The following is a 23,516-nucleotide window of genomic DNA, read 5'->3' as shown; positions in this document are numbered from 1 at the left end:
AGTCAAGTAATAAGAAAAACTACTTTCTAATCCTCTGTATGGATTTTTAAGGGGTCAAAAATGCACTTCCCGGCAACGATGCACATGCAAAGTACAGGTTATGGGGTCAAATTTTCAGAATGCTCCCAATTATGTCAAGTAATATATCAAATTACTCGTATGGTCATGAGGATTCCAAAATGTATAGTTTGTTATGTGTCAGACCTTTCAGGAGGGCGCTATGACGAAAAATGTTCATAGGTCAACGACCTTTTGAAAGTATCAAAACACAAAAATACAAAACAAATCTTATGTTCCTAGTAACATTAGACTACATTCTTTCAGATGCAAAAGACTAGAAATTCATATCTGGTGTACACCTAAAGTTATTAGGTGTCAAAATTGCAGATTTTAAGCGCCATTTGTGGCTGAACCACTTTAGGGGGGCCTAAAATTCTGTAGGGGGTCTAGAAATTTCTCTTTTTTTGAATTGCTCATAGACATTGGCACATGGTTAATCCATTCTGAACATAATTAGGACCTATCAGTGCACTGTGGCATTATCATGGGTCCTTCAAAATCAAAGATAATTTGATTGAACAGTATGAAATGCTGATTTTGACCCCCTCTGAAATCCCAACGAAATTCCGAAATCAATCTTTTTTGGCATTAGGCATTTCAGACACAGCCAGTGAGTGACCACATTCAAAAAGAGGGTCACAACTGATTTAATTAAGAAGAAAATGCCTCTCAAAGAGAGCGCTTTGTCATTTGGACACCTTAAATTCCCAATTTTGGTCAAGGTCGCCAAACTTAGATGGCCCGCCATTCGGAAACGAAATTGAATTTGAATTTTTTCTTGTGACCTCACCTAGGGGTCCATGAAAGGTACCCCTGAGCCAAAGGAGAGCATAATCCAAGAGGGTGGGTGTACACTCAGTCTGTTTTGACATGGACTGACCCTATTCTGTTCTCAATTTTGAAAATTCGCCGAAACGTTACGGAGCTTAAAAGCAAGGTGCTTGAAATATTACAAACTTCTCTTACGACAATGACTTGTATAAGATTACAGAAGATAGTGTGAGCATGGAAAAGATGCATCGATTCAACGTTGGTGAAGGTTAAAAACATGTCAAAATTCGTCATGTGATGATCTTGTTTTTATAGGGAATGGATCATCAACAATAATCTTCCCGCATGTTTTGATTTTAACTTTCTTCTTCGGATGATCGTCCTCGTCAACTTTGATGTTTTCGATAGCCTGAATTGTATCTAAACCATCTATTAATTTACCGAAGAGCACGTGTGTATCGTCTAACCATGGAGTATTGACAAACGTTAAGAAGAACTGGCAGCTTTTTTGTCAGCACCTGAATAATACAAAATGAAGAACAATAGAAACAATAATAATAATATGATTAGACAAAGATCTGATTCACACAGCTATAAAACAAGCATTATCTTTATAGGTTACCGATTAATAATGATAATACAAGGAGAAAAATAAAAAGGTTACATGTAGAAAATGAACCGCATTTTGCGATGGTTCAACAAAAGATTGTCGTGTTTTCAGATATTATTTATTCACCCTTCTTGGAATTGTTTGCTAAGTTTCAACTCCGTAGCTGAAAAGCAACTTAACTTATGAACACAAGATGACAGGGGTGTCAAGAGTGACTAATCATCAAAATATCATACAACGAAAGTTGTACACATTCAAGCACATCTTTGCTTTCATATTTTTTCTTATTACTTTTTTATTTTTCTCTTATTTTTTGTTGTTTTATGGATGAACTTATTGCACTGAAGAACCATTGACAAATTAAATATTGCTCGTCTTAGATCTTCTTGACTCTTGGTTGTAAAAAATAAAGGAAGCGGAATATGGTCATTAGAGAGGAACACTTTTTTGATGATGCATTTCTGCACGCTGCCATCAATATAATGAAATTAATAAAAATTTGCATTTAGGCTTTGTTTGGGTTTTGTTGAGTTGAAATCGCTGTTGTGTTATATACTAGGGCCTATAAGACTCTCGAAATAAAACTGAACAAGTTAATTCTCTGTTCAACAGAAAAGTATACTGCGTCTGCCAGGTTATGGCTGTACCAACTCAAACGACCCGCTAAATGTATTGTACGGGCATGCAGTGAACCTCGTTTTGCATAATGTCGTGTAAACGTTGTAAACGGCTTGCTCAGGAATGCGTGGAATGCGGGCTAAATACGAACGTTGTGAACTTGACATTCACAGGGGTATTAGTAGAGGGTAATAGATTATGTCATGAAAAGGACATTTATACTGAATTGTTAACATTAACTTAGATTATTTTCAAAAATCTACATGTAACCTTTTTTGGGACACCCGGTAATAATGATGAAAATGGTACCGATGATAACGACAGCAATTACAACGATGACGTCATCATGACGATGCTGCTGTTAATGGATGACAATGATAATGATAAATATGGCAACATCTTGGCAGAAAGTTTTAAACTGAATTGTATATCGTTTTTAGAGGTCACTACTTTCGAAATTAATTCCAATCTTTATTTTAAGGGGTACTTACACCCCTGTGTTAAATTTAGACTATTTTTGCATTTTTCTCAAAAATAATAACACACTGGTAACAAAAGTTATGTATATTATTGGGGCAAGGAATTCAATTACTACACTGGAATTTCAGTGACTCACGACAAGTAGGCCCCTAGTTTGTTATTTATGATAAGAAAAGAGGTACATCCTAGCGGTACCATATTTCTTATCATAAATAACGAACCGCTCGTCTTGGGTCATTGAAATTCCAGTGTAGTAATTGGATTCATTGCCCCTATAATATACATAACTTGTGTTACCAGTGTGTTATTAGTTTTTGAGAAAAATGCAAAAATAGACACAAATTTATCGAGGGGTGTAGTACCCCCTTAAAAGACTTATTTTTCTAAATCTATCGCAGACTGTTGATGTACTAATAAGACCATCCATCGATCTAATCTTTGTATTTAAAATTGATTTAAAAAACACATATGTTTGTTGCAAACAGCCTTGATTCAAATCTTACTAATTTACTTCCATAAGCATTACAATGCGGCCATAGTAATTCGAACATACAACCTACATGTACAATACGCGTATACATAATATAGGCCCTACGCAAAGTTATCTGACGGAATGTCTCTTGAATCAAATTGTATGTAACTGATGACAATTTATTAGAAATTTATAGCAGTGTGTGTTTTCCTCTTCCTGCGTAGAGTGCGTGTACTTTCTTTCATTATCATGATTATTATTACTTGTACAATTTTGTTACAATCTATGTATAAGTATGCACTTTCCACTTCCGGGCTGCAATTCGTATATCGACTGCTTAGTGCTTAGTGGGTAGACCCACAATGCACACTCCCTTTTCTGCCAAATCTGTGCGCGCTATTACAAATCTAGCAATGTGCATGTGCACTTTGTGCCTTTCCTTCTCCGGGTGCGCTTTAATGACAAATCTAGCAATGTGCACTTTCCTTCTCCGGGTGCGCTTTAATGACAAATCTAGCAATGTGCACTTTCCTTCTCCGGATGCGCTTTATAATAACAAATCTAGCAATGTGCACTTTCCTTCTCTGGGTGCGCTTTAATGACAAATCTACCAATGTGCACTTCCTTCTCCGGGTGCGCTTTAATGACAAATCTAGCAATCTGCACTTTCCTTCTCCAGGTGCGCTTTAATCACAAATCTAGCAATGTGCACTTTCCTTCTCCGGGTGCGCTTTACTGACTGGATGAAGGATGGTATTTTACACTATTTTCGCCCATGATCGGGACGAAAAGGGCTTTATTGTGACAATGCGTGCCAAAACATTCTATTTTGCAATATTTTGGCCTATGATCGGGGCTCCTTCCCCTTTTCTTTTCCTTTGCCCTCCAGATTCATTATTTTTTGCCACAGGGGCACTTTTGTCTTTCATTTTTTTAGAAGAACCCCCCCTCCGCTGGCTACGCTATAAGCTATGCGCTACTGCACTTACCTAGATCTAGCATACCTAACCAAGCTGTTTTGATTTGCTTGGTTTTATAGGATTCGTTTTCTAAAGGCCCGCCTAATATACTGTTTTCATCACACGTCTCGTCTGCTTTTGTGCCTTTGAGAATACCTCCTGAATAATCAAACACATATTCAAACAGTCAGAAGCGCCGAGAAAATCATCTACTTCAGAAACATACGGCATCATGCAGTTATTGATTGTTGCCTACATGTATGCACACAACACAGGGGCACTCGCAATAGGCAATTGACCCCTACTGGTAGCGCTGTGTTGTAGATATAGGAGATGAACTAGTTAGCGTCATATATCAAAAAGTATAAAAGCTATATGATTTTAATACTTGCTCTATGTTTCAATTACTTATTCTTTTCAAAATATCTGAATTTTCAACCCGGTACAAGCTTTAATAACGAGGGACCATACATCTGTATGAGAAAGAAATCCTACCATCTATATCCAACCTCCCGTGTTATTCCAATGCACACTTTGCTTCCCCGGGCCGCACTGGCTTGGTCGCATTTGGAAGAGAGGTGTCACGAAACCGTAATAGGTACAAATTTAGTATACTTTCTGTCAATCAAGTATGGTTTATATTCTCTACATGTCAATCTTTAAATCATTAGCATAGTCCTTATAATAACAGGGGACCGCCTTGATGAGTAAAGGAAAGCAACCCATTGAAAAATACCCCAAAATTCGGTCAGTGGAGCTCCGCCCGTACATGTCAATAGCGTCATTATCGATTGGATTAGTCGACCATAGCGGACAATTCGATCGCTCATTGGATTAATATTATCACGTGGTAATAAATTTGCATTGGACAATCGATTACTATAACGGTTTAGTACTGCATATCTCGGGTTAATCTTCACTAAGCGGGTTTATGGCTGGAAAGGCCACGGTGAATTTGCCGTGGACATAACTGCACTATGGATATAGCAGAACATACAGCAACTCATGGGAGGGAGGAGGTCAAAGTCATCGATCAAGAGGCAAACTACAGTTCGCTGGCTCAAAGAGGCCATCTGGATAGAGGCAACACCACAATGAACAAAGACGAGGGTCGTACAGACTTGATCGAATCTACGATCAGATCATCAATCGGCAACCATCTCATGTGACGTCATCAAGATCAGTCACAAACATTGCCGATAGCATCTAGAAACACTACCACTCACCGAACCAGAGTGAACATTCCTGATAGGAATCGAAATATTATTTCTAGTGAGTACCTAATTCATTTAGGGGCTGTGCAATAATTATGTGTACCCCCGGGCGGGTGTATGGTGAATTCTCAAAGTTGTCTGCCAAAAATCGCTTGCCCCCCCTTTGGCCGTGCCAAAAAAAATCTTTGCCTCCCCTCCCCCATATTTCACCACCTGGGGGTATACATAATTTTTGCACCACTGAATATCTTGGATCTGATTTGAGAATATTTTGCTTAGCAGTGATTTTTATGAATGATCCCGATGAATCTGTTCAGAGAATCAAACACACAGTTGAATTGTGCAAGATTGTTATCTTTAATCTTTCAGAGAAGCATGACTGTTTTAAAACATCATTTCAGGCCCCAACACATGACAGGGGCTGCAGCGGGTCAGTCGATTACGCCCCCACCCCCACCTCACCCCCTCGGGGTGGGTCGTAATGGGCATCAATATAATACGACAGGGGTTGATTGACCATGCGTGTAGAGGAATATTGAGCCCCAATCAGACTTAATTACGATGATTTACTGAGAGGGACTGGGTTTAGCTCTTGGGTTTAGCCATCTCTCCAGCAAGTGATTGCTAGGGACGCACCATTAGATTCTCAGGGTGGGGGTAGGAAGTTTTTCAAAAAAAAAAAAAACAAAAAAAAAAAACATTCCCCACCAACACTAAAAAAAAAAAAAAACCTTCCCCCACCTAACTGTGTATAATGCATGAAATTAAAAAAAAAAAAAACTTGCCGCCTTTGGCGGCGAAAAAAAAACTTCGCCGCCTTCGGCGGCGAAAAAATTCTTCCCCGACCCTAACTTCCTACCCCCCTGAGTATCAAATGGTGCGTCCCCTATTTCAAACTCTGTAACTTCTGTCATGCCGTCTTACAATAACCCATGATTGATCATCATCATAAAAACAAAGCATATAGATCCATCTTCATCACTGATGTTTATGGTCACAGTAAGGTCAAAATAATTGGCATCTTGCTTCCTCATTAACTTAACTGATTAAAAAAACCAATATCAAATCCTTACCTTGCAAATAATATCCTTTCACAACTCGATGAATGAGAGTATCTCTGTATCCTTGATATTTGTTTTGCTCAAGAGCGCAGTACATAAAGTGTTCAACAGTCTTCAAAGCAAGTTCCCCAAACAACCCAAAAGCAAAGTGACCATCTTTCCTTCCCGCTATCGATACTTGGCAGAAGAAAGCGTGGGTAACTAAATCTCCTTCGGTAATCTCCTCCCGCTGCTGCATAAACATGAGAAAATTAAAAAACAAAAGTTTTATGAATTGTTTGGGCATGTTGGGAGCAAAGTTAATTTGTTGGGAGGGAGGGAAAAAGGAGCGAGTGAGGGAGGAAATAAGACGTGTTATTATTTATTAACACGTTTATATGTGTATAACCCGAAATCTAAACGTTTGATCCCGAGCGTTTCAGGACAACCTTTTCTTACCTTTTGTGAAAACGTGTTTGAATGGGTTACAAGTTAAAACGGGGTCGGAATGTTTTTATAAAGGGGCATTATAGGGGTGGTGTAATGATTATGTGTACCCCGGGGTGGTGAATTATCATGATTATAGGGGGGGGCAAAGATTTTGGCAGGCCAAAAGGGGGGGGCAAGCATTTTTGGCAGGTCGAAAGGGGGGCAAGCGATTTTTGGCACAGATATTTTTGGCACCGTTTCTATATTACGCCCATAGCATATGGAATACGGACAACACCTACCAATAACTATTTTTGTGTGGGGAACCACGATTAGTCCTTGCTCCCCATGCAGATTCAATGATATAGACGGTTTTCACCTCTGTTCACTGCCTCTTTATTTCTTTTTTGAACCTTTACTCACGGCACAATATTGCCTTTGGTTAATATTTAAATCTCGCGCGTGTGACGGTTAGCTGGTTAACATTTAAATCTCGCGCTCCATGATCAAATTTTTTTCGGTCTTTTGGTGAAAAACAAGTCATCATCAAACTATGACTACTTGTGTATATCCTAGCAAACATAAAAACGTTTTAAAAACGTTTTAAATAAGTTATATTTTGGCTTTTGGTTTAGGTAAAAACGTTTTAATAACATTAAAATGTCGGGTTATATAAAGGTCATGATAACGTTTTAAAACGTTTTGTATGAAAACACACTGCGACAATATTTTTAAAATGTTTTCAAAAAATGTTATTGTAAACTATTTTTGCAAACATTTTTGCCAAATATTGTGTAAATACTTAAATAACATTATGTTAAAATATTTGAACCCAGCAAACACAGAAATGTTCTTAAAATGTTTTTTCAAAACCATTTAATAACATTTAAATGTCGGGTTATATAAAGGTCATGAAAACGTTTTTAAAACGTTGTTGAAAATATTTTGGGCAAACATTTTTCGCAAAATATTTTTTCAACCCCAAAATAACATTTTGTTTAGAATGTTTTGTACCAAGTTTTCAAGAATGTTTTTGAAATGTTATTAAAACGTTTTTATACCCTTTATATAACCCGACATTTAAACGTTTTCTGTAAAACATTTTTGTTTGCTGAGCAGTAGATTATCAACAAATGTTTTTTAAGGTTATGAAAACGTTTTATACTTTTAATATACCCTTTATATAACCCGACATTTAAACGTTTTCTGACAACCTTTTATAACCTTTTGCGAATGATGTCGAAAACGTTTTGTGTTTGCTGGGTAGCCTATCTATATGAATAGGGGTAGTGATGAGGGGGATGTTTGTTGAAGAGGGGGGTTGGGAAGCTTTTTCCCAAAATATGATCATTATAGGATAGGCTTATATCTTTCGTAAGTGTTTTTTCTCAGGATAGCAAATCAGAATAACGTTTGAAACTTGATTTTGCGCTTTAAAAACTCTAATTAGGAATGACTGACAGCATATATGCCTAACAAAATTACTTTCCGACATAATTGCATAATCTGCCCCTATCCTCCAATCAAATAAAAAAAAGAAAAGAAAAAAAAAGAAATACTTGTTTTTGACCAGTTTAATATGATTCAAAAACACAAGCTGGGAAAATGTAGAAAAGAAAAGAAAAGAAAAAAAAGAGAGTGAGAAAAGGCTTGGACGGGGTTCGAACCTTGGAACAAGCGTCGGCTTGCGATAAACGCGTGACTTAACGCGGCTGTGTACTATAGACATTGTTTCTTTCGCGAAATTGAGTTTTTTTGATATGTTTTTACTTTGTTATGTTTTTATAAATACAAGGAATGAAAATCCAGATTTGTAAACTCCAACTGCAATATTTTAAGGATTTTATTTCACTATTCCACTCGTGTTTGAAATTGAAAAGGAAAGAAAATCTTTGTTGTACCAGCCAGGGTACACGCGCGCAACAGCGTATCGCGTTGCGTATCGCGCAATTTGTTAACGCACAAATACGCTACGCATACGCGACGCTTATCTGCATGCGCGGCGCATCTTATGGAAACACCACGGAAGCACTGATTTCACAAAAACCTAGTGGTCAAATGGCTCCGTTTTAGTTCATAAAATGTGGGTTTTTTCAAGTTCTTTCACCCGATTTACATATCAAGTTATGAATGGATTTCGCTCAAACTTCTCAAGGGGCCGTGGATTTACCCGATGTTCATGTATTAGTAAGGTAGAAAAACGAAAACTGCCGCATTCTCATGTGAGATTCGATGTAAGTGCAAAATGTGACCACTTTAAACTTCAACGGCCATTATTTCAATGTTCATTTTCTCGGTAAAATGACGATTTAGGTACACGATAACTCAATAAATACAGCATCTATAGGTAAGCAAATATGATCATCGTATGAAGCATGATCGACTCAAGAAACGGTTTTCCCATTTTTGTATATTTTGGTCTATTTCTGATTTTAGGCATCATTCTGTACAAATAGGCGTTTGTGAATTTTAAAAAGTTCATTTTGATGCCTTATATGGTCAATATCTCAAAAAAATAAGGCCAATATCAAAAAATAAAAAAACCGTTTTTGAAATGGAGCCTCAAGATTGAGATAAAAACAAAATAAAATATTTTGGAAAGAGTGTTTTTTTGTTATGATGTACCGAACAAATATTGCCAAAAACTCACGTTTTTAAGATTTTCTTCATAACTGTTGTTTTTACACCAAATCTATATTTATATCTTTTTTTTCTTTTCTTTTCTTTTCTACATTTTCCCAGCTTGTGTTTTTGAATCATATTAAACTGGTCAAAGGAAATCGTTTATAAAACTAATTGATATCTCTCATCTGTAACAGATATCAAACTTTATCCATATTTAAGCAAATAAAATACAAAACAAAGGCAATTCAGATTTTTTTTTTTTTTTTTTATGGGGGGGTGAACTGGATCAGGACCCGCCGCGAGTCGTTCAAAATAACATTTGTTGTTGAAACAATGCGCCAAGTTTATGCACGATATATCATGGCCGACTGCCTTAGGATATTTCAACTTTTATATACTATTCTATTGATGTAATACAAATATTTGGGTGAAAATGCACGCATATTATGCTCAAATTTTAGGTTTTTAAAGACATAAAGCAAATTTCTTTTGAAAGTATCTTCTCTTTGCGTCTGGGGGGGGGGGGGGGTGAATGACTTAATTCTAGAGAGACAATTTTAATATCTCCTTTCTGTTAATACTTCAAGTCTTAATAATGATCACAACAACAACATGCGCGGAGAATTCAACTTCAATAGGCCTATAATCAACAAAATGCAAGAAATGCTCATAATCATTAATAGTGGTTGGTCTTGTCCGATTTCCACTAGCAATGCCTAACAAGAATTTGTCTTTAAAAATACAAAGTTCACGGATCAGGTGTATAATAGTACTCTACTTTGGTGTAACTTTCAGTATTACATCAAAATGTCCACTGTACAGACTGTATCAAAACGATTGGTACCCGTCTGCTTTGATGTTCATTGAAGCAAATCGCCTAATGTGTTTCAGGAATACTGCATGTTGGTAACATCTCAAATTATTTTGTTGAATAGTTTCCTATACAGATGCTAGATAGCTCTAGATGCCTAAATCACTAAAGTAAACACATTACACTACATGGTAGCATGGTCTTGCTAGTTTTTGTCAGAGATATCTCATATCCCAGGTTATTACAAGAGTCAATAAACAACCAATTAACTAACAGTTTGTGCGCTGTAGTTATATTCTGAAGTAAACCGCCTATTACAGCTTGCTGAATAGGTTTCTATACAGATGATGCGTTATCACTAAATAAATAAAATTATAGCTAATTATACTGACCATGGTGACCTGCTTAACCAATCAGTTATGTGTGTATTGTCAGCATGTGATTGCTATAAGCCAATTGCAAACATGTTTAGTAAAAAATTTCCTACTCTGAGCAGTCTCACTGAAGATTAAATGTGCTAAATTGTCCTTGTCATGGGGAGTAGGATTAGATAAAGGCATACACACGAGGGTATGAGATAATTAGGAATTATTTCCTAGCCTCTTGACCACAGTTTTGGTGGGTTACAATAGCTATTCAAGACACATGGTATGTAAGGGATAAACTGTATATGAGATGTGGGTGCAAATGGTTTCAATGTTCACTGGCGTGAACAAAAAGATGTAGCCTAGGAAAACGATCAAATATGCAAAATTTCCTGCTCGCTGCGCTCGCATTATATGATAAGACAAAGGTTTTAAATTCAGGTTCCCAAAATCTAGATGTGTAGGGGGGGGGGGCAATGATTTTTTGGCACATCAAAAGGGGGGTAAAGATTTGTTGGCACGGCCAGAGGGTGGGGGAGCGATTTTTGGCAGGCCATTTTGAGAATTCACCACCCCGGGGGTACACATAATTATTGCACCCCTTATTCTGAATTGAGAAAAAAATGGGTTGGGGTGCGGGGTAGGGTTAGGGTTAAAGTTATGCTTAAAGGTTTTGCTGATTTCGTAATATATAACGCCTTTTTTGCTAAATTCGGAATAACACCTAACGGTACCGTTTTATCCATGGCACCTTCTTTGAATTTTGTCATAATTGCATACAGCTTTACGCAATTTCCTCATGCTCATTATGGCTATAATTTACTAAAATATCTAACCATTATACTAATATCGTCATGTGTGAGTAATGTTTGAACATTAAGCTATATTACTCACTTTTGATTATATTATTGCAAATTCACATGGGCCACGTGTAAACGGCGTATAGACTCCTATTGCCGGTCACCTTGTAGGCTTATGTCATACATGTATACACTACAAAAAAGTTGGGCGAGATGTTACCCAATGATGTAGCTAACTGTTGGGCAAATTCAAACCGCCCAATGTTAACGATAGAATTTACCTTCGTTTCACCTCAACGACGTTTCATGATTCATCAATAATTTATGTATTTCCCAACGTCGGGCTTTGATCGATGTCATAAACTTCCACATTTTGTTGAACATTATTTGAACAACAAATTAATAGACAGATAAATAATGATTTCAATCAACATTTGTCTGCAATGTACATGTTCATATGGAAAGGTTTGTATACAAAAACGATTCTCTTATATTAATCATCTATGCAGTTTCCACCTCGATACACCTGAGCACAAATTTTCGTCCAAGAGCTTCAAGCAAGCAGTGAATTGTCTCTACACAGTCTTTGTTTACTCTATGCACGGTTGAGCAGGCCCGTCGGAAGCAAATTAAAAGTGGTATGGCCCATTTTGGGGGTCTGGGGGTGAAACCCCCAGCGGGGTTTGAAGGGGCAGAGCCCCTCATGGGGGTTCAAGGGGGCGAAGCCCCCTGGAAGCTCAAGCACTTTGGAAAATGAATAGTAGAATTTCAACGGTAAGTTATAGGACTAAACTTCAAAACTAGGACATTCAAAATAAAAATGATCAACCATAAAACATGTTACCAGTTCATGATAAGACTTCGATTGCAGTACACATGATAGTAAATTTGAAAGCCCAATTTTCAACAAAAAAAATGCTTGCGCGACGTGGGGGGGTGTCTGAGGGGGATGTGCCCCCTGAGAAGTTAGAAATTTTAGGAAAATGAAGACCAATTGAAGCCAATTGGTGGACCATTTTGTCACTATTATTGTGTAAAAATTTTAGTTCGGAAAAGCCTAAAATTTGCAAAGAGACGGCCCATCCAATTGAAGCCATTTGTGGATAAGTTTTAACTTATTGTCTGAATTATTGCTTTATAATTATGTACCCATAAAGTTGCGTACACGGGTGTCAGAAGTGAGAAAATGATGCAAAATGAAGAAATTGAAGCCATTTGTTGGACTATTTTTGCACTATTATTGTGTAAAATTTTAAGTTTGAAAAGGCCGAAAAGACGGCCCAATTGAAGCCATTCGTGGACAAGTTTTGACCTTTATAAATTACCCGGTATTGCTTTACATGTAAACATCAAGTTGTGCACGCAGAGATGTGCCCCCCTCAGAAGTGAGAAACTTTTGCAAAATGAAGACCAAATTGAAGCCATTTGGTGGACCATTTTGGCACTATTATTGTGTATTAGTTTGAAAAAGCCGAAAATATCAAATTTACGAAATGACAAGCCAATTGAAGGCCATTTTTTCACTGTTATTTTATGAATTATTGGTTTAAACATCAAGTGGTGGGTGTTAAATACAGACACGAAAACGGGCAGTTGTTTGTATACGCAGGGGGTGTCTGAGGGGGATGTACCCCCTGAGAAGTTTTGGAAATTATGCAAAATGAAGGTCCAATTGAAGCCATTTGGTGCATCATTTTTACACTATCATTGCTTTTTAAAACAAAAAACTCCTGAACTCAATTTGTAAAATATCACAGACCTAGGCCTATAGGCTATAGATTGACCCGACTGTGATTTAGGCATGGGCCTACTAAACGTGCAATTTAACCTTTTCCCTTCTCCTTTTCTCCCTTTTCTCTTCTTTTTTTCTCCTTTTTCCTCTTTCTCTTCTCTTCTCTCCTTTCCTCTTTTTTTTTTTGGCTGAAAAGTGGTACGGCCATGGCCGTACCGGCCGTAGCGGTTCCGACGGGCCTGCGGTTGAGTGCATATCATCGTAAGAGTTATGTGAGCTTCTAGCTGGAAAACAGGCCTCTGTGATTGGTTGTTGATCAGATGATATTGCAAAACAAACTAGGGCTTGAATAGAAACACTGGCCCTCGCTCATATAAAGGCGCCCATCATGTTTACCCAAATCAAAATGCCTATTTTAAGCCATGATTTTAACTCATAAATGCAACGTGTGACCAAATATAATTTCAGTCTTGGAGTAAAACAAAGGGAGTGAATGCAAGCACGTAACCAACATTTTTTATTGGGGCGAGCATGGCGAGGTACGGGGTTAAAAAAATTAACCTTTTGGTGACACTTTCTTTCAAAAAGGGCTAAATTTAAACGTTTTCCCGAAAAAGGCGGACCTTTTTTTTAGATTACCATTTGCGGGGTGTGTGGCTCCCCGTGCCCACTAGCTACGGCCTGGAGCGCGAACATAACTCACTACCAACAATTGTAACAAATTAACGTGTTACTTTAGTCCACCATACAGTGGAAACTCTTTAATACGAAATTTGTGGGGCCACAAAATTTAGTTTGTCTTTTCAGAAATTTGTCTAATCCATCACATATTACATATGGATTCAGTGCCAGGGACATGAAAATCAAGCTCGTCTTATCAGGTTTTTAGTATTATCAGAGCTTGTATTAACGAGTTTCCACTGTATTGTATTAATGACAATTTGGAAGGTATTCCCTAATTTTGTTGGAGTCGCAGATGGTGATCATTATTTTGCTTCCTGCGATAGTATAAGATATTCCCCAATAAGCTTTAGCAAATATTGTTTACTTTCATGCTTTAACAATAATTTTGACGACTTACCTTCTTGGATACAACACCAGGTATCATTCCCGCCAGAAATACCGCTAGGGCTAGAAAACTTGTCAACTCCATTTTATAAAGTACACACATTTTTGGTATACTATTCTTGGATAATTTCTACTAACCCTAGTAGTTTTGCTACTAACTATACAGCTAGAATCCCTATATACTCCGTGTGTGTATGCCTGTGTGGCGAGACACGTGTAATCGAAACAGGTGGAATTCTACTAATTAGCATGATTAGTGTGATGGTCGAAATAAAAGAGGGAAAAGATGGATTCTGGCTCGTGGAATGGAACAATACATCTTTCACCGGGATTTTGCACTGGTCACCAAGTGATTATATTTTGTAATTTTGACAATGCATTACAAGAATTATATTTCACCCAAACATATTAAAATCAATTTCAATAACACTTTAACAGGCCTGTGGACTTGGGGGGGGGGGGTGCGGCACCTCCCAAGAAGTGGACCTTTTTCAAAAGAAAATTGCCAATGCGGAAATGTGGGTAAAAAGTGACCTATCACCCCTAAAATACGCTTCATCACAAAATGTGCTATTTTCTCACAATTTATTGGAAATAAAAGGATATCAAGTCTCGAACGTGGTATACCACAGCCAAGACTTAATAAAAGGATATCAAGTCCCGAACGTGGTATACAAGTCAACGTGGTATACCACAGCCAAGACTTAATAAAAGGATATCAAGTCCCGAACGTGGTATACCACAGCCAAGACTTAAATCGACGGTATACCACAGCCAAGACTTAAATCGACAGTTTTTTGATAATTTCTTCACAAATATGCCGATTTGGAACGACTCATTTCAATAATGTTAATAATAAAAATATGAGCTTTCACCCGATACCAAAATCTGAAAATCTGCATTTTGATGGTTAAAGTGGGGGCGGAGTCTGTCAATCGGGACACCAACCTTACCAAGGTATTTAGACTAAATGCTTGGAACTGAAGAAATATTGAATGTTAACGAGTAGCATTAGAACTGTTTCCAAACATCTTCTCCGATGTCCATTAAAAATCCATTCCATCTCGTTCTTCATTTCCAGCAAACTCTATATGCAAGGTTACACATGTTCACCACTTCAAAAAGATAATGTTGTTGAAATATCTATATATCTTGAAACTTGTTTATTACTGTATTCAAAACATTAATTCGTGACAAATACAAAACATTTCTTTCAACAATGACTTACAAAATAGACATATAATATATAGGTCGTATAACTCCTGATATACGACAGATAATGATACATATTTAATATAAGTTAATGTTAACGTATTCACAGAATACCCTCAAATGAAGTGAACTGACAAATTTCTAGCACCATTTAATAGTAAAAAAAACTATTTCGATAATGTTCGACGGGGTTATTTTAAGATATCCTACGCTATTTTCTTCACTGCGTGTACTTTAACTATACGACGCTTACATTTCAATTATCCTTTGGCATGTTTACGGTCGGAGGGAACACTTAGTACCCGGTAGGGTATTTTAAAATTAGCCCCGTCGATGTATCTAAAATATTGAACTTCAGTATACAAAACTACTGTATAGCCTAAACTTGTTTAATGTGTAATGAAAAGTTGATTTATAAAGGATATTGTTACATTATACCATACTTTTCTGTATGAGAAACACTTTCAGCAATAATAACAATGGTTTCTTCGGTTTGTGTATAAAGACACACGATATTGTACCAAACCTATTCTTTTAGTTCCGATAGCCATCAAAAACAGAATGAATCAAACCGATCAATAAAGAAACGAAAGTGCAAATTATACCAAAACGTGTTTTCTCGAAAGTCCTAAATTAACGGACACACTTTGGTAAATAAATAAACACTTTACATAAAACATAATTATTATAATACACGTATTCATTTAATATACGTGTTGCTGTAAAAAAAAATACCGTGGCTAAGATATATGTAATACACGTGGCATTTGATAATTGGCAAGACTTTTTAGCACGTCATTTAGCACACTAAACGTACGTTTTCCATTTCCCGAGTCTCCTCCGATGAAAAACCCTCATTTGCATGTGAGCCTATAATAGGCTATAGGTCTATTTTAAGAATACAATGTTGTTCAGTAAATCAGTTGCTTTGGCAAAAACAATTAAATTATATAGCACACATTAATTTTGAGCATCTTATATCTCTTGCATACATAAAAACATGAAAAATCACATTTACATCATGTACCAATTAATACTTTGGTTTTGCTGTGCATGACCTATGACTAAGGCCAGTTTGTCATGGACCATGTTTTTCTATTCCTTAAGTAGTTCCCAGAAAATAAAATCGGGACATTAATCCCGATCCCTTGTGCTCATCAGAAAGCTTGACATATTAAAACTTGATTGAAATTCAGTAGGTCTTTGATTTTTTTTTCGAAATATGCACATGCGAACGGCAATCAAATTACCATTATGGAGATTACTGCAAAATTACCCGGGAAAATTACATTTGCGTCCAAACTAAATATTTCTGGGACCGGCGTCCTCCTCTACCATAGATCTTGTAGATCTCCTCAAAACATTTTACATAATCCATGATAAGGACACTTCTGATAGCTAGGCAAATTATGAAGTACTTTTAAACGAAATTTGTTTATTATATTTTTTAAATTTAATTTACTAATGCGGCGTATATGTGTAAAATAACGTCAATTTTCATTTTCTGTAGAAATAAACTTGATTTCACGATGATTATCTGCCCTTAATTAGGCGTTCACTGGCTAATTATACTGACGGTTTTCGTTTCGCAGCTAGCTACAGAATGTCCAACTCTTCAAAGAAAAAAAACTATAAAAAAAGGAGAGAAAGCAACAAGTCTACTGATCCTCATCTGTACCGCCTTTTGAATTCACAACAAATGGTTCGGTAACTTTTATCTGTCCGGAGTTTGTGATGTCGACAGCAATTGTCGGGCGATCATCCTTGTCTGTTGACACTTTTTCGATAGCACGGATTACATTCATACCATATAAGACTTTGCCAAGACCACGTGTTTACCATCCAACCAAGCGGTTTCAACGAGTGTGATGAAAAACTGACAGCTATTTGTGTTGACACCTATATAAGAATGAAATAAAATTATAAAGATTATATAAATGGTATACGTTTATTGTTTTATGTGGCAATGTGATTCAGATAATAAAATTTATGATTGTAAATTGCACTGATCATGCTGATTTACTTACAGTGTACAACTTTCTTTGGAATCAATTTCAAGGTTTGAAAATGATAACACGCTGCACGATAACTGTAAAGGGACATTTTGCTTTTAATTGATCATTGACCCCCATCATATCAGTACTTTTTTTGGATACTTTTTGGTGTTTTCTCAAAATTGCTCAAGTGGATGCAAGGGGTTTTGCAACAAAGCTCTTCATTTGATAGTGAAAGGGGTGCAGTAATCAGGCATGAGAATGATTACCCATGAAAAAACCTGAAGTGTTTGAAAAAGCCTGAAAAAGTGCGTGAAATTGGGCTAAAAAGGCCAAAAACGGGCTGAAATTAAAAGAAAGTGCGGAAATTTGGACAACAAAAAAGCCTGAATTCAGGCTTAAACCTGAAAATTCTCATGCCTGAGTAATTTCCAGGCATCTTGCACCTCATTATCCGACTTCGTTGGATATTTTAAAGTGATTATGTTAATATTTTTTAGATGGAAATAAAATAAAATACGATATAACATGATATATTGTTAGTGACGTTGCTTTACCTGCATTAGCCATGCTCAGCCAGCCTGCTCCGGTGTGCTTAAGTACAAATGGTTCATCATCGAAATATTTGCCGAATTTACTTACAACGCCAGTTCCATCTCTCTTGACAAAATCGCCACCTAATGAGAACGAAAAAAAAAGTATACAGTATTAAAACATGCATCTTTCAAGACTAAATCAGTGGCGTAGCGCGAGTCATCCTGGGGGGGCTGTCTTTCATACAAATTTAGTATAGTGTTTGAAGTTTTTTTCTAGCCTTTGTATGTTTTACTTTCGCATGTTTGTTAAGTCTTTTCTGATGCGGTCGTTTTATATCCTCTGTCGATACAGGAAAAACATCTGAGAAAGTTGAACGATAACAACAACAACAACAACAGCGACGACGACAACGACAACAACAGCGACGATAAAGACGAATTGTTTGAAACCTGGATTTGAAATCACTCACCTTGAATCATAAAATCCTTGATAACTCTGTGGAATTGACTATCTTTGTATCCCTTCCCTGGTTCTTCCTGAATAGCAAAGTGCAAGAAGTTGTCTACTGTAACGGGAGCTGCCTCGCCAAACAATCCAAACGTGATTCTACCTACGGCGTCGCCTCCTATCGATATGTCAAAGAAAACTTTATCGGTCACCAAGGCTTCCTCTGACGCCTGAAATATAGAAAAGAAAACAGGGATGAAAATCTGTGATCATATTGCATATTTTGTATTGACACTCGTGCACTAGCGCATGGGCAGTGGGGGGGAGGTGTCAGCCCGCCCTTGTGAAATCCCCTGTTGCAGACCTCGAAATCAGTGGCGTAGCGCGAGTCATCTTACGTGAAATGACCGATCCAGTGGCGTAGCGTGAGTCATCTTACGTGAAATGACCGATCCAGTGGCGTAGCGTGAGTCATCTTACGTGAAATGACCGATCATGTGTCTACCAAAATATTACAATTATTGTACATCGGTGGTCGAAACAAGCGACAAAGGTTCTAATCGCCGATATTTAAGATCTAGAAAATAGACAATAATAAACAGTCTATAATATACATGTATTGCGGGACATAAGGGACGCACCATTAGATTCTCAGGGTGGGGGTAGGAAGTTTTTGAACAAAAAACTTCACCCACCACATGAGCAAAAAAAAACTTTTGTCAACGGTCAAGTTTTGGGGTCCACAATCGTTTACAATGGAAATATGCTCCAATTTTAATCCAACTGGTCTGAAATTGTTACTTTGGCAAAAATAAATCAAAATAAGAAAAGTTGCAATGTTGGATGTTTTGTTAGTGTTACATAGGTAACATCACAATATAGGTCAAATTCAACAGGGCTCAATATAATTCGATCTTCCGTGCCATGTTACCAAGGTAACAAACCACCTGAGATATAGCAAACTATTCTTTTAAGGGGGTACTACACCCCTGGCCAATTTTGTGCCTATTTTTGCATTTTTCTCACAAATTATAGCGCATTGGTGACAAGTAAGATATGTATATTATAGGGGCAAGGACTACAAATACTGCACTGAAAATTCAGCAACTCAAGGCAAGTAGTTATTGATTTATTGATCAAATATTGGTTTTCCCTCATTTTTGACTGTAACTCCACAACTGTTGTGTGTGCTGAAATAAAATTTCCAGTGCAGTAGTTCGTTCAAACTTCATGGCCATGAGTATGTGTGAGTTCAAGAATGCTATTGCTGTTTAACAATACTGTGTAGCCTATATATAATTATGTAATTATGAGTTTGTTTTTGGTAATGATATATTGTTACTATTACATGTATTAATATTATAATATTTTTTCATGCTTATTATACAATGTACATTACTGTATCATTCCCATATCATCATTTTGTATTATAGTATTCTGCACATTTTAATTATTTTTCTACATGTAATTGTATATATTGTCTGATCTGGACCTCTTGGGAGATCAGTACTTATGTATTGAAAGAGCTTACCAGAATAAAGATAGATTGAATGAATGAATAGTTGTAGTCCTTGCCCCTATAATATACATATCTTACTTGTCACCAATGTTCTATAATTTTTGAGAAAAATGCAAAAATAGGCACAAAATTGGGCAGGGGTGTAGTACCCCCTTAAACAAGCGGAGCGATATGAAACCATTTTTATCAAATTCACTGCATTTTTCAATTTATGTCCTCCTGTACTGTGTAGGGCCTAATCCAAATTTTGACATTTGACCTTTTTAATACAGGAAAATACTTTTTCTGAATCCTTATGACGTTGCTATGGTTTTTAACAACAATTGACCAAATTGGAAATTTCACCCCTGCATAAGCGGCCATTTTGGATTTATGCAAATTAGGCACTGTTCCACTACTGGACTTTGAGGACTTTAAATATGTTCTTTAATATACGCTTCTGAAATGAATGGTATTAATGGTTGTCTGTTGCAATTAGTGGTGGATGATTTTTTAATTTGATTGGCCGAAATGTGCATTTTGCATTCACTCGCATATCCATATGGTATAGACCAAAGGTTTGCAAATTGGGAACCTAAAATTTACATGTGAAGGGGGGGCATATTTTTTTGACAGGAGGGTAGCAAGCAACTTTTTGGTAGGCCAGGGGGGGGAGGAATTTTTGAAATTCTGAAATTAACACCCCCCCCCCCGGCCCCGCTAATAACTATTGCACAGCCTAATCGGGCTATAAAACAAAGCTGCCAAAAATATTCATTGCCCTTCATACATCTCATTTTTAAATCAAATCAAGACACGACACCCCCCCCCGTGGTCCTCTGTGACGCAGTCGCCACTGCTTTGAACTGATACTACTTTTTTACTATTTTTTTCTCTTGAAACAGATTCATCATGATCGTTCATAGTTCATAAATTGATAAAGGTTCTTTGTCAGATCCAATTAACTTTTTTACTAAATTGACGTAGGCTGAGTTCACATGATAGGAGTATACGCTATACGCTTATTCGATCAGGCACCAGCTGAGTTCACATAGTATAGGCTACTCCTATCAAACTCAGCCTGATCGAATGAGCGTATAACCTTACAACTTTAAAACACTTGAACATACTGAACATGCATTGTGATGCTTGTCAAACGCAAAACATCTGACTTGCAACGAAGCCTAAAACGGACTGAACCAACTACTCTAGTATTCCTTAATTACTTGATCATATTTCATAATCATATTCTACAACATCAGAACATGATGTCTCTATCATGATTCATCCGGGTGATTCATGTCTAATAGGCCTACATATTTTCAGTTTCATTCACGTGAATTTCACGATTGCATCTGGAGATATGAGATCAAAGATTCAAAGTTGCATATTTTTGTCAAAGCATGAAAGTGTTATTGGTGGATTGGATCATCATTTCCGCTAATATTATAAGAAAGGAAAGTACAACTTTTAGTTTTAACAGTTTAATCTATAATCATGATACTAGTATATTAAAATATAATAATTGCACGTCACACAAATTAATTTTTGTTATACTGACAACTGGCATTGTCCTTCAAATTCACCAAAAATGATGTAAATTTATGGTATTTATGTATACACATACTTAATTTTACTATGCATGTGTGGGATCGGATGATATGAACTGAAAAATGTAAAAAAGTTAACAAAGGATTAAGTAACTCAAGAAAGTCTAAGAACAGATTCATCATATTCATGATTGATTGTACAAAATACAAAGTCAAAGACAAATAAATAAATGCATATATCTTACCATTGCCAATGCGCTGACACCAGTCGTTAGCATTCCAATGCAGAAGATAATCAAAGCCGTTAACTCCATGGTGTTTACTGTTTTCAAAGTTTTCTTCAAAAATATTTAACAAAACCTAGTTGTGTGATGTGTTGTCTGAAGTGCTGAGCCTAAGAAAGAAAGACACTACTGAGATGGCTGGTATAAACTGTCAAGTGCCGCACCTGGAAGAAATGTTTATCGTGCAGTTGAAGCACTTATAAAGTTTTGCTTAAATATCGCCCCGTGAGGCATGCTGGCAAAATGGACAAACATGGCAAATGTATTGGCCTGGCGTGTTTGGGACATTTGCCACTGTTTCTCTTTAAGAAAAGATTTCTGTGATTTTTTTTCTGCAGTGACGATTTTGCGGAAAAAGAATAATTAATTAAATAAATAAATATAACTAAATTCCTGAAACGGGTCCTAAACTTCACATGAACCGCCTAAAATTAATTGAAAAGCTTTGAGACTGAGGATCCATATTCAGGTTTTTCTCGGTAAGCTTTGTTTTATATTTTTGTTTTGGTAAAATTGTTGATGTGTTTCCATTTATATTGATATAGTGACTTGTTTCATTCTTTATTCAGTTGTTATTAACTTTCTAAAAACTTTATACGTCATCAAGTGCACGTTGTGACTGACATAACAAGTTTCCAGCGTGTTTGCCACGAGTACAAGCTACGTAGCAAGGATTTATAATTTATCCCCCCTGGATGTTTGGCACAGGAAATTGACCTGACATCTTGTAGCAGTCAATCTGCCACGGTGTCACTTTGCATATACAGTCTATGATGGAAGTAAGCCACTTCCATGCATAGCTCTTGTCTAGACCAGGAGCTACCAAAAACAACTTCGGAATAGTAACAGAACACTTGCAGCAACCCGCACGTTTTCTAGTGCTTTAATTAACCCAATTATTATTAACCGGGATAAAAACACCGGGTAAAAACACAAAGCCCGACGCAGAGGGTCTATATTAACGCTATATCAGCATGATGATCAGGCCAGGCTATGAGACACAGTTCTTCCAATCTTGTTTTTCGTGACCCTAAATTTAGGCCTATTATATTTATATTTATTAAAGTTCCTAAATTTCTGACATGATCGATCAATGATCAATTCCACCCGGCCCCCTAGATCGCACCCCTAGATTTGCAAAGTATAAAAAAAGTCCAAAAAAATCCCAATTTGCGAAGGTCTACTTATAAAATCGCCCCGGCAAAAAAAGGTTTTTTACCCCCCCCCCAAAAAAACACACATCTTGCGTACATGATAAAGCCTATGCCTCTATTTTTTATGTCTCGCCTGATAGGAAGCTATAGGAGACACTTTTTCGTATGTCCGGCTATAGGCCTAGGCTAAATAAATAAATAAATATAATATATTATATCAGGCTGTGTGTAGGCCCTATGTATGTGACAAATTTGGTTATAGATGCTTTTGAATGTCCATGACCAGACTCGAAATTGGGTCTAAATTTCGAGTCTCGATTAATACTCTCTAGGATGCAAAATCTAATTAGCTATTTCTCGCCCACTTTATAGTATTTTGACCAAGAAATAATATGAGTGGCTTTTGATTCCGGTTTGAATGTCAGTTGTCCATTAGAAAAAGGCCCCATGTCACAGGGGAAGTTGCCCAAAGTGGTCAAAAATTGTCAAAATAGTATAAAGTTATTTTAAGTTTCACAAACTTGCTTAAAACTACCACGAAATTGCGGTAAGGTTCACAAACTTGCTATAAAGTTTCTCAAAATCACGCAAAGTTATTCAAAGTTTCGCAAATTGCTTAACATTTTTTCAAAATTGCTGAAAAGATGCTCAAAAGTTTTCAAAATTACTCAAAAGTACTTCACCTCCCGCGCAAGCTGCGTAAAGTGGGCGCGGATTTCATCAAATTGTCCAAAATTTTCCAATGCAGCACAAACAGGTGATGACAATCTTACGCAGCTTTGGGGA

General features: G+C 36.8%; 2 protein-coding genes across 3 annotated transcripts; both read right to left on the bottom strand.

The window, feature by feature from the left end:
* Nucleotides 1-948: 948 nt before the first annotated feature.
* On the bottom strand, nt 949-14,488 carry LOC140155850 (uncharacterized). 2 transcript variants are annotated; one of them, XM_072178842.1, is made up of 4 exons: nt 14,068-14,488; nt 6,258-6,474; nt 4,001-4,129; nt 949-1,349 (listed from the first exon to the last, which is right to left on the bottom strand). In XM_072178842.1, the coding sequence occupies exons 1-4, from the start codon at nt 14,155-14,157 to the stop codon at nt 1,318-1,320; spliced, it is 468 nt and encodes a 155-aa protein (XP_072034943.1). In that variant the 5' UTR covers nt 14,158-14,488; the 3' UTR covers nt 949-1,317. The 2 variants fall into 2 exon arrangements, with proteins under 2 accessions (XP_072034943.1, XP_072034942.1); XM_072178841.1 differs by having other exon boundaries at nt 6,258-6,477; nt 14,068-14,483.
* A 714-nt stretch (nt 14,489-15,202) lies between these two features.
* Nucleotides 15,203-21,741, bottom strand: LOC140155849 (peptidyl-prolyl cis-trans isomerase 6-like). Its single transcript, XM_072178840.1, is given in 5 exon segments — nt 15,203-17,091; nt 17,094-17,165; nt 17,818-17,937; nt 18,267-18,474; nt 21,538-21,741. Coding segments are annotated over 5 exon segments (636 nt in total). The 5' UTR covers nt 21,607-21,741; the 3' UTR covers nt 15,203-16,924.
* Between the last annotated feature and the right edge of the window lie 1,775 nt (nt 21,742-23,516).

The sequence above is a fragment of the Amphiura filiformis genome, chromosome 6 (genome assembly GCF_039555335.1).
Source record: "Amphiura filiformis chromosome 6, Afil_fr2py, whole genome shotgun sequence".
NCBI classification, from domain to species: domain Eukaryota; kingdom Metazoa; phylum Echinodermata; class Ophiuroidea; order Amphilepidida; family Amphiuridae; genus Amphiura; species Amphiura filiformis.
The sequence above is the reverse complement of the archived record's forward strand: the minus strand, read 5'-3'. Positions and strand labels throughout refer to the sequence as shown.